At 37.6% G+C, this 14,963-nt stretch overlaps 1 protein-coding gene across 7 annotated transcripts in view; it reads left to right on the plus strand.

Moving 5' to 3' along the window:
* Window positions 1–14,963, plus strand: part of SLCO1A2 (solute carrier organic anion transporter family member 1A2) — a 111,973-nt gene that overhangs the window by 67,902 nt on the left and 29,108 nt on the right. The window contains exons 1-4 of one of the 7 annotated variants that reach the window (XM_073222764.1): window positions 1,944–2,031; window positions 4,597–4,717; window positions 9,429–9,570; window positions 13,798–13,930. In XM_073222764.1, coding sequence (XP_073078865.1) covers window positions 4,658–4,717; window positions 9,429–9,570; window positions 13,798–13,930 — 335 coding nt within the window. In that variant the 5' untranslated portion in view covers window positions 1,944–2,031; window positions 4,597–4,657. Of the gene's footprint in view, window positions 1–1,943; window positions 2,032–4,076; window positions 4,249–4,335; window positions 4,477–4,576; window positions 4,718–9,428; window positions 9,571–13,797; window positions 13,931–14,963 lie in introns of those variants that run through there. The other 6 variants (XM_073222761.1, XM_073222763.1, XM_073222758.1 and 3 more) reach the window with 6 other exon arrangements.

Genomic DNA, 14,963 nt, shown 5'->3' on the forward strand with positions numbered 1-14,963 from the left:
CTGCCAGTAGGTCCTTGCCCTAAACTATTCTGCCAGAGAAGACCTAAAAGACAGCCCCTTAGAGAACCCAGAGCTTGTCCTCATCACAGATGGCAGCTCCTTTATTGAGCAGGGCCAGTGGAAAGCTGGCTATGCAGTTGTCACTCTGTGGGATACTATCGAGTGCCAACCACTTCCACCGGGCACGAGTGCCCGGCTGGCAGAATTAACAGCCCTCACTAGAGCCCTTGAAATAGGGAAAGGAAAGAGAGTCAATATATACACTGACTCTTAAGTATGCATACCTAGTGCTGCATGCCCATGCAGCCATATGGAAAGAAAGAGATTTTTTAAACTCTGAAGGATCCCCTATCAAATACCATAATGCCATTTTACTCATTGAGCTCATCATTATCCTGATACTAATATTTAGCCCCTGTATGCTTAACATAATAACATGATTTGTTCTATCTTACCTAGAAGCCATAAGACTGCAAATGTTATGGAAATAGATCCCAGATGGAAGTGCCCATCTTCCGAAGCCTTCTTGACTGACCACTGATGGAGAGCTAACTGCACCTCTTGCTGCGTCCCTTCTCAGCATGAAGCAGCCAGAGCAGTCATCACCCCCTTTCCCTAGCAGCAGCTAGGGTCTCCATCTGTAGAGGGGGGAATGAGACAGAGACTGTGAGTGCAGTCAGAGTAGGGTGAGGGCCTCCAGAGAAAAAACAGAGCAAGATAATTACAGTCAGAACAAGTAGCAATGTGCAAAGAAGTTCCTATTGAAACTCTGTGATAAGCATTACGCAAAGTCAGAGTCACACGAATTCTCTAGGGTAAAGATAACAGACTAGGAATATGGACATCTTCAGTGAGATCAGTTAAAACTCAAAAGGCCAGCAGCAACTTGGCCTGGAATGTTTGAGTGTTCTTCAGATAAAGAAAAGTGTCTCATCATAATCTGTGACTTCACTGTATCAATTTAAATCATAACACTGTAAAATTTACCTTAGCCTGCTAAAAGGCCCGGCTTATTTTAACCGTACCTATGTGCTCTATTTCCTTCTCTGATCCTAACCAAGTCATCTGCAACCTAGGAAAAAGACTAATTTAGTAAGCAAGCCCAACTATAAACAGACCAAGAAGTTAAGAAGTAAGATTCTGAACTTCAGCAAACAGGCAACAACCCAGCCCACCTTGGGGGCAGGGTAGGTGCTCTTAATTGACATGCTCCCAGAGGGACACTGCTATCTTGAAAAAGGATCAGAGCAGAAAATTTCTTCTGTTACTCATCAAGAATCAGCATTCTGGGACCACTCAACAAGTCTGCACCCCTAACTCTTTACCCTCATTCCTGAAAATCCTCAACTGTGCATAAAACCCCCAGACAATGAACCAATCATGGACTCTCTTGTCCCCTCTTGGCATGAGCTGGGAGCTCTGTCCTCTGACTTTATCTCTAAATAAAAGCCTGTACCTTGCTCTCCTACCTTGAGTGTTTGTGAAACCCATTCTTCTGCTTCATGAACAAGAACCCCGGCATCACTGGTAATTTTTATTGCTGGATTGCTGGTGATGGTTTTTACCTGCGTTTCTGTGTGTGCCATTCTTTGGTCTGGGTGGTGAAGTTATGTTTGTGTCTGTGGAGCAGTAGTTACGTGTCTCCCCCTAGTTTTGCTTAAGGTAATGTACTCCTGGTACCTCCTCTGAACACAGAAAGTAAAATAATACCTCTATCAAGGCTGGTTTGCAGATCCATTATCTTATTCTTTGATTTCCAGTGAAAATGAACTATGAGAAGTAAAAATAATTTGGTAGGCATCATACAAAAAATTGCTATCAATTCTTCATGTGCTTCCCTGGCACATATGTGCTTCGTTTGGTATTGACTGAAATTATTGCAGCTGGATACCACCAAGAGCTGATTGATCTCTTCTTGCAGACCTGGGAGCGATTAGAAGATTCTGGAAAAAAACAATGTTCATAAGATCTTTACTGGGGTGACCCTCTCTTTTTCTCCAGGGAAAGGATATTCTCCTAAGTCTTCTTCATGTATGTATCACTAGTTTTGCCATGATTAAGTAAAGCCTTTATTTTGTTAATAGTACAGAATTCTGTAAAATTAAATATATGCATTTTCCCCAGGTGGTTTACAGTAACTAAAAGCTGTGTATGAAGGAGTTAGAGAAATAAAATGCTCTTCACTTCATAAAACTTCAGCAACTGGTTTTCATTAGCAGTAATGATTGATGGGGATTTGTTGGTGAAACTGTGGTCCCAGGAGCAGAAGTCACGGTGTAAACAATACTTTGCTAACAAAAGGCAACTGTTCACATGGTTGGTACATGCAGGGCTGCCAGACTATGAACAATAGGCACATTCCCTGATTTGGGGTGGAAGTGCTCAACCGTGATTGTGACATGAACTACTGGATTTCGTAAATTTTGTTAAACAGAATAGATTTAATTTATGCATTTATTTTTCTCCAACAAAGTTTAAAAAATGTGTCTGAAAAGTTAAAATATCTTCACTGCATATTTGGGAAATTATAGTGTTTACTGAATCACATTTAATTCTTCAAGTGCTGAGCTTCAAACACTACCTTCAAAGCCTACCTCAGGACAAGTGTTTATAAAACCTCTCTGAAGACAGTAAACACATTTTGAAACAAATTTTTGAGGCATGGTGATAAAACCTGCTCAAGATGGTAACAGTGTTACAATGCTTGGAAGGAACCACAGAACTTCCCTATGTGGTGACTTTCTATGTCACTAACTCCACCTCCACATTCCTTGGTTACTTAGGAAAAACAGGCATTTAGAATAGCCATGTTTTTAGCCACTAAAAAGAGTGAAGACAACTTTGGCACAGAAGAGGAGTAAGTTCCCTCCCTCATCTACTGCTTGGGTAACTATATTGGGCTCAGATGTTGGCAAAGAGGGAAAGAAGGGGAAAAATAGAGGAACAAGACTGGGGTCCTAAATCGTGGGAAGGAAGAAACGAAGGTGGTTAAAGAGTTTATGATAAAAGGCAGATATTATTACATATGAAGATTGAAGTTTAGCTGCTCCCATTTTGAAAATATTTCCTATTTTATAGTTTTAGCAAAACTAGTGTCATGTACTTGCACTATAGTTAAGTGACTTAAGTGGGGGATTTGAGTATGAGTTCATTTGTATGGCCATTCAGAGTTGCCAAGAATGTCTCTGATAATTTTCATCCATGACCTTTGAAATTTTTTTCACTACTTACATACTGACATTTCTACATGATCATATGCTGTCTAGTTTTATGCCAATGTATTTAATTTAAAAGTTTACCTTTCCATAAAAATAGAAGTTCTTTGGGAGGTACCTTCCACAGAGCCTTATATTTCATTAATTGGTTTGCATTGTCTATAGGACAGCTTTCTGTCTTGTTCACTGCTGAAATCCTGGGCTTAGCACAAGGACTGGTGCGTAGCAGACTTCTAACAGATACTTGTTATATCTTTGAGAGAACGAATAAAGAGAATTAAACTCATACATAGTGGTTCAGTAGCTATTTCCTCAATGTGTGTGGGCAGCAGGATTCAGCAAACTTATAGAAATAAAGCAGTTAGGTTTTTCAAAAGTAAGTGCCATTCAGGATCACTTATTAAATGGATATTGTTCAGAGGGTTTTAATAAATTAACATTAGGGGTACTGTTAACATATTCTGGTAACCTGAGGTAGATTTACTAGAATCAGTCTTGTCAGAGTGAAATACTTTGGTTTGGGTACAAAATATTGCCCTAGTTTCAAGACCCAAAATAGACAAAATCTTTGACAAGGGGTAAGTAGAATTTAATTATTAGAGCTTAAGTCATATATTTGTTTTACATATAAAAATGTGTGCCTGTATATTACATCTACATAAAGATACACATATACCTCTGTTTATTACATATGTTACACATAGAGATGTTCACTTATATGTTTGGTTCTTGTCGTAAACCTTACATCTTAACTTGCAACCATAGAGTTCTTTTACAGATCATAGAATTATTTGTTATTTTTACTTAGGCTATTTCCATGATTAAAATTCCATGTCTCCCCAGGTTTCCGTGTATCAGCAGTGCCCCAGAAAGTGTTTCCCTTTCTGAGACTCCAGGGAAGTCTTGGAACGCAAAGAACTTGAACAGGGAGCTTGGCCAAATAGAGATTTTTGAGCCTTGGTAGGCTTGCTGAAGCAGATTTTAGCACAAACACAAATCAAAGTCTGTGTGTTCTTAAAAAGAGCGTTTTTATGTAAGTCCAACGAGCTCACTTTGCTTCTATTTGTTTTGGCTAAAGAAATGAAAAGCTTTGTTTTAACCACACAGTCATTATTTTGCAAGGGAGCATAACAAATTATTTTAATACCTTTAATCTCACTAAAGAACAACTAAAGTTACTTGATGTAACTTTTTCAATGGAAACACAGCAACTAAATATTCTCTAATGTCATTTTCTAGAGCTGAATCAAAAATTTCCCAGGTATTTTTGTAGTTCAAGGGAATTTGATTTTGTTGCTTGTATTCAACATTTTCTTCTAAAGAATGATGACTTACGATTTTGTCCATTTGAATTTTAACAGATTTTTGTTTTCTCTAAAAGAAAGAACTAAGAAATACCAAGATTTAAAACTTAAATACTTTGGAACACTCCGAAGAACAACATGGGAAAAACTGGTAGACGAATTGAATCTCATAGAATAAGATGTCTTTCCAAGCTGAAGGTATGGAATATTTTTTGTGTGGCTATATGTATATGTACCATTTTTTTAAATTTCTAAGCTTAGATCTTATAGAGTTGCTCAGATCTTCCTGAAGTGATTTAATATTGTCATATGACCTGATACATTGATAATTTCTTGCTTTAATGAAGTTAGTTCTGTAAATGAGGGTATGTTTAAATAGGGTAATTGATTCAGCCAATTCAATCATAAGTGGTTTTGAGGGACTTAAATGGAAGATTGGGTCTCTGAAAACTTCAGGTACACATTATGTTACAGTGGGATTTATTTTCTGGGATCAGAGGCCAATTTAATGCTCACCCCTTCTGGGGCTTCTAGGCGAGGGGACTTTCCTGGAAAATGGTTCACTGGACAGAAATGCTTTGTTGGTCTGTATGCACTGCTTATTTCATAATGACAAAGTAAAACAAATGTTTGTGTCAAGCTTTGGCAACATAACTGTTATTCTCTATAGGAAAAATGCCCTTTTTGTTAGCTGTTTCTGGTATACTTGACTATTTCAGAGCAAATTCTTTTTTGCAGAGCTTCAAAGCTATTTTGCCTTCACACAAACTTCAAATTTGTTACTTGAGCCCAGGGACGTGGGTTTCTCTTGGTTCTACAGCTGGTGCCTGCAAGTGGTTTCAGAATTAAGATACGGCTGCCAATATTCTCCCTACTGAAAGCTTATTTCTCTTTATGCATTTGTAGGGAAAATCTGTACATGTACATGAAAGTGCAGAATTATGATATTAATCTAGAATACTACTTTTGCCTCAGATGCCATGTTAATTGTAAAAAAAAAAATTCCCTTAAAATGTCCCTCAATTCTCATGTCCTCCTAATAGGAGTGATTAAAAATAAGGACTGAGGACTGGGCTCCTGGAGTTCATATCTGAGTTCAACTGCTTATTTGCTGTGTGACCTTGGACAAGTTGCTTAACCTCTCATTTTTTTCTAATTTATTTTCTCATCTGAAAAGGGTAATAACAATACTCCTATCTCATAGGCTATTTTTTCTTTTAACGTGGTTGCCACAATGACTGGAGTATTGTAAATAGTCAATAAATATTAGCTATTATTATTAACAGCATTTGTGGATAAATGCCAAATTTGTTGTTATTTATAAAATACCAAATCTGTTGTTATTTATAAACAGTTGGTCCTTAATTTTTTTCTTTGGAGTTTGGCAAGGTTAGATATTGATGTGAATATTATGGCAAAATATTGCAAGCACTAGATTGTCAGGTAAAGCAGGAAGCAATTGCTTAATAATCAGATGTTTTTAGCTTCTCTTAAAAATATGCTCCTGTAAAAAACAAACAAACAAAAAAAAGTGCCTGAAACACCGTAAATGCTTACAAAAGTTAGCTCAATCAGGCAGCTGATTCCTCCTGACTCAGTACTTTGGTTTAACTCTTCGTGTACTTGGGGTTCACCTCTCAACTAGACTGGAAGCTTCCCGAGAGCAGCGATCACATCTTATTCTTCTTTATATCGTGATGTTGCATCATCACATGAGAGCGAATTCACTTAATGTGCTAATTCAATAAAAGGAGAGTGAAATTAAAAAAAAAAATGCTCCTGAAGCAAACTTCTTTAGAAAATATCACAGGACTGTCTTCAATAAATCTGACTCAAACTCTGGGGCACTATTGTCAAAGGCTGATAGAACTAGGTTTACAAATATAGAGGTTATTTTGTACTAGACATAAGTCAGATGGCCACTGGTGGCTTTCACTCTGTGAATGGAACTGGTTAAGCAATCCATCGACGTGTTTTAGGAAAGAGCACAGGGGTTATGACTTGTCTACTTTCTTCTCTTAAAGTGTTAAATAAAATAAATTATTCTCCCAAATATGATTTGTACTTTACTTGGTAGACCTTGCTTTTAGATATAAAACCTGAATTAGAAAACCATGTGAAAATTCTTTACTCTCAAAACTGCTCTGCAAAGATTTATAGTGTGAAGAGACAGAGTTTCTATATACTGTGTTTACTATAAAATAATAAGTAGTTAGAGATACAGCTGTATTATCTTGTCTAACAGTTTTGATTCATACTGAGCTTGATATTTTAGTTTCCCAGGTCTTCACATAAATTTCGATGCAGATTTCCCCAAATGAATTGGTGCAGCTGCCTCTTGGCTTAAGGGTGTTTAATCCTATTACATTTCACCTTATATTCAGTTTACTTTCAGCTCTGACTACTTCCTAAAAATGCTTCTGAATACTTATTCTGTCTTTAATTCAGTAAACTTGTCTCAGGTGCCTACTATTCATCAGGCACTAGACATCAAAGATGCAAAGGTAAATAATGTATGGCTCCTATGTTTGAATTGCTCGTAGTAGAGTGAGGGAGGATGATAAAGGCATCCAAACACATAAATAAAGTACACTGTGGTAAGAGCTATAATGGAGGCAGGCCTACAGCAGGATGGGAAAGTAAGCGGTGAGGGATCAAAGCTACCCAGGGGAACAGTCAGACAAAGAAGATTCCACAACAGAAATGATGAAGGAGTTGTTTTAAAAATTGAATCAATATTTATCAGATGTACAAGCGGAAGAAGATCATTCCAAGCAGAGAAGCATCAGCACCGAGATGTAAAATCATGGTGAAATAAAAGTAGGAGCAGACCGTTATGTTAGCAGGAGATGATACTGAGATACAGATGAGCCATTGCCATCTAGAAAGGACGGGATTTTTGCTTGCGGGAAGACACTAAAAAGTTTAAAGAAATGGAATCACAGGCAAACTATACATTTTATGGATTCATTTGACAGATATTTTCTAAGCTCCAAATTAGTGGCAGTGGCAGGAGGAAGGGAGGCTGGAGGTGGGCAAGGCTAGAGGAGACCAAACAATGGTTGCAGGTGTCTCAGCTGAACTGGGTATACATTAGAGAGATTCCAGCATATGGGTGATAATTAGAGCCACGGGAATAAGTGACATTTCCTAGAGAGAGCATGTCTAGCTGAGAGTAGAGTATAAAACAAAAGCCTGAAGGGAAGGCCAAAGAAGAGAAGACTTAATAGAAAGAGTTTAGTAGGTAGGTGGGGATTTTGGATACATGGGGGAGAGAATTTCAGGAAGAGAGATGAAGGGTGTAAAATGACTGAGATATCAAGTGAACTGAGGTCTGAGAAGTATCTATCGAATTTTGAAATCAGGAAGTTGTTTATGACCTTTTATGGAGTAGGTTTCAGAGAGGCCAGATGGTAGGTGACTGAAGGGTGAAGGTTCAATCATCCAGGCAATGCATCTGGCTGAGTCTTCCAAACAGCTTGATGGTAACAGGAGTAGCTACCATCAGGGGCGAGGGAACTTTTCTTTTTTCCATAAAGCAGAAATATCTTGAATATATTTATACATTAGAGGGGAGAGAGGCAGTACAGTGTGAGATTGAGAATAGAGATGGGGGCAATAACTGATGAATCAGGATCTCAGAAATGGGAAGAATGGATCTGAGAGCATGGATGGAGGGATTTTATTGTATAGGAGAAGAGACATCTATCCTTCTAAGATGGGAGGGAAACTAGAGGGACAGAGAGAAAGGTAAGTTTGAAGGTGAGGTTCCTGAGATCATTTGCTAGTCACATGGCAGGGTTAGAGACTAGGAAACAGAAAATAATGTGACTCATCCTGAGGGAATGTGCAAGGCGCAATATAAATTGTGGGACTGATATGAGATTGGGAGTGTGGAAGGTGGAGAGGGGAAGATTTTAGGGATTTGAGTGTGGTGGCTACACAGTAAATTGAATGGTTTCCCAGGATGAAAGCATTATCAAAAAATATTATAAATAGGATCAAGGGAATAACCCCATGGTGTAGGATTGGAGACCACGATTCAGGCTGAAATAAATCAATTTCTCTCTAATTTATTTATTTTGAAGCAGTAATTAATTTGCCTATGTACACTATAAGCCACTCAACATTTTCAAATCCCCTACTAAAATCTAAGTTTTCTAAGTGAAAATTTTAACCTTTGATATTTTTAGTAAAACTATACGAGCTCCTGGTGATCACAGTGGTTCTATTTGTTAAGTTGTCCTTGATTTTTGTAGGGTGGCATCAACCTTACTGCTGTCTGGAACTATATCAATATATAGGAAATGTTATTTGACATATGGAAATTTATTGTATTGATATTTGTTTATTATAGCAAGTACCTGTTCAGTTTTAAAACATTTTTATAATGGTTTAGAATTAAAATATTGCTTTAGATAACTGGTAGTGAGCAACAATCAAATGTATAATTTGCATATTACTCTGGATGAGAGAGAAGGTGAAGTGCATTTGCTACAAAAATAATGTCTGTGCAATGCTACATCCCTTTTCTTTCACTAACATGTGTATTCTTTTGTACTACAGACAATGTAGTGTGAAGAAAAAACTATTTAAATCATTAGCCATATCTTACTTAGAAAAACTATGTGCTTCTATATATGTACAAGATATGCCTATAAAATAATGAGGTGGCAATTACCTGCAATATTGAATGGGACTTATTAATTAGTCCCACTCTTGAGTTTTCAAAGACAGAACGCTGTATGAGAAACAAGAACAGACCACATTAAAAGTTTCCCGCAACTTTAAGAGTTACTTAAGTTGGAGAAAATCAGTTGTGTGGTAGAAGATATTTTGTCAATGGGTGGCAAATATACAATGTCAAAATAAATTTTTCATATGTTTTCTTATATTCTTTTCTCCCTAGATGTTTCTATTGGCAATAACATGTGCCTATGTATCCAAAACACTATCTGGATCTTATATGAATTCCATGCTCACACAAATAGAGAGACAATTCAACATCCCAACATCTCTAGTTGGATTTATTAATGGCAGCTTTGAGATTGGTAATGAGTTATTTTCGCATTATTTCTTTTCATATTTTATCTATGAAGCTAGTTTGAATTGTATTCTCATTATTTGCTACATTAGGACATTTAATCTGACTGAACAATATATTTTCTAGACAGATGGAATAGCCTAGGTAACTTTGGAATATGCTTAGAAATAATTTTTTTAAATATTACCTCCAAATAACACTTAAATATTGCTATATACCTTACCATTGGATTTTTAATTCTAATGGGGTTTTTTTTTTGGTTATCTAACCTAAGCAGCAGAGCATTTAGAGTTTTTGTTTTACATTTAATCTATCATTTGACAATGCTTAAGGTCTCTATCTTCATATTCAGAAAATAGGAGAAATAGAGGAGTCTGTTTCCAAAGGTAAAGTAAATATTTTTCTTCTATTGTTTCTGTGAGATTAACAATTCTGAGAGCAGAGGGAATAAGAAGCTGCTTTCACATCTCCCTGAATTTATCTTAGAAACAGCCTCCAGGGAAGAATGGAGTCTCTTCTCAGGCTCTGATTTGTGTAGGTGACCAGGAAGGTGTGAGGACAGAGAGGAAGAATGAGGGAGAAAGATTTCTCTTGTGAACAAAGCCACACTGAAACATGAATGGCACTCCTTTACGGTTTTATAACGGCTTCTACTTTCTTCAAGGTGAAAGTTGCTTTTTAATATACTTAATCGATATCTGAAAGAAAGATCAGGATTGTGGAGAGGCGAAACTGAATCAGGTGATGCTTGATCTTATTTCTCAGTGTTCAACGCCCTCAGACCTCACTCTGTACCACAGTGTGCTAGGTCCTGATGATGGGGTTAGGAATAACTTTGTATAGTCCTGTGTAGACTCAGCTCACAGTCCAATGGAAGGCATAGATGCAAAATTATAATTTTAATTGAATGCGTCCAATTTGGTAAAGAGGTATATGCAAAGTCCCGTATATCACATAACCTCACATAGGGAAGACAGGCTATTGAAAGACTAAAAGTTTTCCAGGTAAAAGAAATAGGGTTAAATCCTGGAGGGAATTCCAATACAAGAAGCAGCTTAAGGATGAGGCAGTATAGTAGCTTATGTGGGAATTATTGAATGGCAAAGCTTAAGGTGGAAATTATTTACAAAGGAGCCCGGAGAAATGGATAGGGGTGAGAAATGGGCTACAGTTACCCGTGTGTGCTTGCTGTGTAACTTACACTTTATCTTCTAAGTAACAGAGTGTCATTAAGAGATGGGCAGGAGTTAGTAATATTTCTGGGCCAAGGATCTCTTTGGCAATCCGATACCATGTGATCTCCATGAGAATATTTTTAACTGCACAAAATTAAAACTATGAGTACAAAGCATGCCAGTTATATTGAAATTAAATTGTTAAAATATGAAAGCAATTTGTCATGTAATATTTGTGCTCATCAATCCATTAAATACAGTATCTACACTAATTTTGAGGTAATGATCAGTATCAATAACATTTTGAGGTACCTGCAACAACTGTCATGTCATATGCAAATGTATTTAACTTCTATTGATGACAATCTGTGACAACTTCATAGGTTGTGCTAATACTATGGTGCCTACTTTCACTGTCAAAGGAATGCTAACATTTGGTTAAAAGCTAGTGAAAATACAGATGTAATTTTTTTTTCTCACTCAATTTCATGGAAACTCTGATTTCTGTCTCTGGACTCCTTGAGGGCTTATACACTGCAGATTAAGAATCCCTGTTGAAAGCAAAGGTTAGATTTGCTTCTTGGCTGTGTTGGGGATAGATAGGAAGGTGGCCAACCAGACTGGGGCAGAGGACCCAAGGAGGCCAATGCCAAAGGCCAAGGGAGAGCTATCTGGGCCTAGGAGAAGATCATACTGGTGGGAATAGAGAGAAGAGGGTGACCTAAGAAATACTCAAAAGTTTAATTTCAGAAAATTTAGTGACAGATGGGATGTGGTAGGTGAGAAAAGAGGGCATCCCCAGGTTTACAAGTTGGACAATGGGGTGGCTAGCAGCGCTAAGACAGAGACTAGGGAAAAAGGGAACGAGATTATGGTGGTCACCTTGGGGATGATGATGAGTCTGTTTAGGTAAATAGTCTGGTAGGATCTGTGAGACCTTTGGGTGGCGATGTACACATTTTAATTATATGAGTCTGAAGCATTGGGGACTGTCTGGGTTGGAGTTTCTGATAAGTGAGTAAACAGGTTGTTAAAACTAGAGAACAGAGGAGGCTACTCAGGGCGAAGGTGTAGGGTGATAAGTACAGTGGACAAAGACTGGATGCTTAGGTGCACCAGTGGTTAAGGCGCGGTGGAAGAAAGGAGCCCATGAAAGTGTTAAGAAAAGGAACAGTCAGAGAATTAAGCAGGGAAAAAGGACAGATGGTGTTATACATGCAGAGGGAGTAGACATTTCCAAAAGAAAAATTCATCAACAGTATTAAATGCATTAGATAAGGATAGAAAATGATTCCCTGCGATTTATAATGAGGTGATAATTGATGATCTCTGCCAGGGCACTTTCTGTTGAAGAGCAGATTTAGTAGCTAGGAAGCAGTGAGAGAACAGTGGAGGTAGCAGAGAATGAGAGGGGAAGAAGTGGCATCTGTGTGGAGGTGAGCATTAGTTTGGAGAGGAACAGGAGAATATCTGGGACATGCATGCAGTGAAGAGGGAGAGGTTTACATATATGAGAGAGATTTTAATTATTGGAGGAAGTTTCTGGAGAGACTGGAAGTGCCCAGGTGGCGAGTTGGACCTTGGATGGTCGGAGGGGCTCCACAACCTCTGGAGCTGAAGCAAGGTGGTCAGGCCAGAGGGTGGGAAACCCCAATGCCTTCATGTGGCATGTGGTTTGCCCCCGATTCCCTGACGAGATAGAAAGTATTAACTATGGAGAGTGACACGTGGCAGGTGGCTTGAGGAGCCATGAAGATCCGAAATAGCTGTTGGAGAGGAGAGCTCATTTACAGTTGCCAATAAGAGTTATCTTTGCTTATCTTTCCTGCATAATTTTTAGAGAGCATCCTCCATACCTTTGACAAAAACCCATCTGTCCTCCTTTCCCCTCTCATGGTGATTATTTTACTGATAATTTGAAGCAAGGAAATTTGAAGGATGAGCTCACCCTTATGTCAAGAGGGACATTTCCTCCTTTCTTCTTTCAAAAATGGATATGGATTTCAAAGAGAGGCCTTCTGGAGCAATACTTCCAACTCAGATGGCTTTGCTGATGGGGATTTTAGCAACCTAGGGAAGCAAATTTAGATTCCATGGCTGGAGATGTAGGGCACTGTCCGTATAAAATAATGTTGGGCTGCATCTTTTATACTTCCAAGGCAGACTAGAGGGAAACAGGTATGGAAAGAAAAGTCTTCAAAATATTTACCACCACTTAGAAAAATTATTAACTCCTTGAGGAAGAGATTTTAAAGAATTTATGATCCTCAAGCTTATCACAGAGGTTTCTCTTATATATAGTAGGATCAATATAGGGTAAATATTGATTACTGAATTGAAAATGTATGATTTGGGAACTTAATCATAAGGTGGCTCTTTCAACCCTTTACTGCATACTTACCAAGGAATTGTCCATCAGAATGAGGCCTCTCCAATTAGTTTCTTTATCCTAAAACTTTATCCTAAGACATAGGGATATATTTTTCATTGAGTTACTTACTCCTCAAATCCAAACTTAGTTTTAAGACCCAGCTGGAGAAGTGGGGATCCACAGGTTTTACTTTTAAGGAAAGAAATAGAAATAAGCATAGATGTATAGCTTGGTTACATTGACCAATTCAAAGAGTTACATTTGAATGGTGAGTTATAAGACATACATCTGTATGGATTTGACTTTTGTTTCACCTCCTGACATACAGTCTGACGTTTACTTTTGCATCCCATTTCCTAAGTATAGATAATCGTAAATAAAGCCTTTAAAATTTCCCAGAGCCATTCTTTAACCCCTTCCACTGGCTTCTCTTCTTTGGCCCTCCTTAAATGTTGGTGTTCTGCAGAGATCTGTTGGTGTAGCCACTGACATTGTGAAACAGAGCCCTCCCTCAGGGAAGGGATTGTGTCTTATGCACTTCCTGTTTCATGTATCCCTAGCACCAATCCCAGTATGTGACATAGTTTTTATACAATAAATGCTACATAGTCAATGATTGGATGAGGTTGTTAAGACAATGTGCTTGCTTATTAAAATTTTCATTTTTCATCTCAATTTTTTTCCCCAGGAAATCTTTTGTTGATTATATTTGTGAGTTATTTTGGAACCAAACTGCATAGACCTATAATGATTGGTGTTGGCTGTGTGGTTATGGGCCTAGGGTGTTTCTTACAATCTCTACCTCATTTCCTCATGGACCGGTAAGTACTACAGTCTCTGACAATTTTTTTGACTCAACTTCCAATAGCGTTAATGAAGCTCGGGATTTTCTTTCTACCAGCAATCATTCCTAAAAGCACACAGCACTGTGATGGGAAACAGAAGAGGCAGATTCTGTCCCACAGTCTGTTTCATGCTCTTGGCCGCCTCATTTCCGCTTATATAGGCAATTTAATCAATTTATGAAATGGAGATTGGGACAACTCTTTTATAAAGTCAAGTCTGACAAAAAGATTTTTTAGGACCCAGCAAAATTTGGATTGCTCCTTTCTTAGGATTATTTAGACACTTCTAGCTACAATGAGATTCTGTTTAATTGTAGGTCACCAAGAGGCAGATTGGCCCGAAGGTTGACTTTTACTTTAATTTTACCAAAGGAATATGTATACAAAGTTGTAAAAATAAAATTATATTTGAAAGGATTATGTTGAAAAAGGAGTTATCTTCTGACACTTGGATATTGCCATATTACTGCTTTCCAGGGGCAACTATTCGCAACTATTTTAGCTCTTCTATTTGCCTCCATCTTTCTAAGTAAATGTTTAGCCTATTAGTTTTTAAAAGTTTCATGTTATGTAATATATATTGACTTCCTACTATAAAATGAAGTTCACTATTTCCACATGTATGACTTTGTAAATATTTTTCATCATTGAATATTCTTATTCTACTCTCACACTTGATTGATAGCTTGGCTGGTATAAAATTCTAGTTTGGAAATATTTTCCCTAGGGGTTTTAAAGACATCATTACAATGTTTTCTAGCTTCCAGTGTTGCTATTGAGAATCCTCAGCCATTCTAATTCCTATAATCAGATTCTTTTCTATGGGAACTGCTGGAATTTTCTTTTATATTCCAGAGTCTACATTCATGATAATTGTCAAAGTATAAATTCTTTTACTCCATTATGCTGGGTGCCTTCAATAAGGATATTTGGAAAAATTATGTGTATTATTTCTTTGATCATAACTACCCCCCTTATCTTATTTCTAGAATTTCTATTACTTTAATAT

This window comes from Manis javanica, chromosome 15 (genome assembly GCF_040802235.1).
Source record: "Manis javanica isolate MJ-LG chromosome 15, MJ_LKY, whole genome shotgun sequence".
Lineage (NCBI taxonomy): Eukaryota > Metazoa > Chordata > Mammalia > Pholidota > Manidae > Manis > Manis javanica.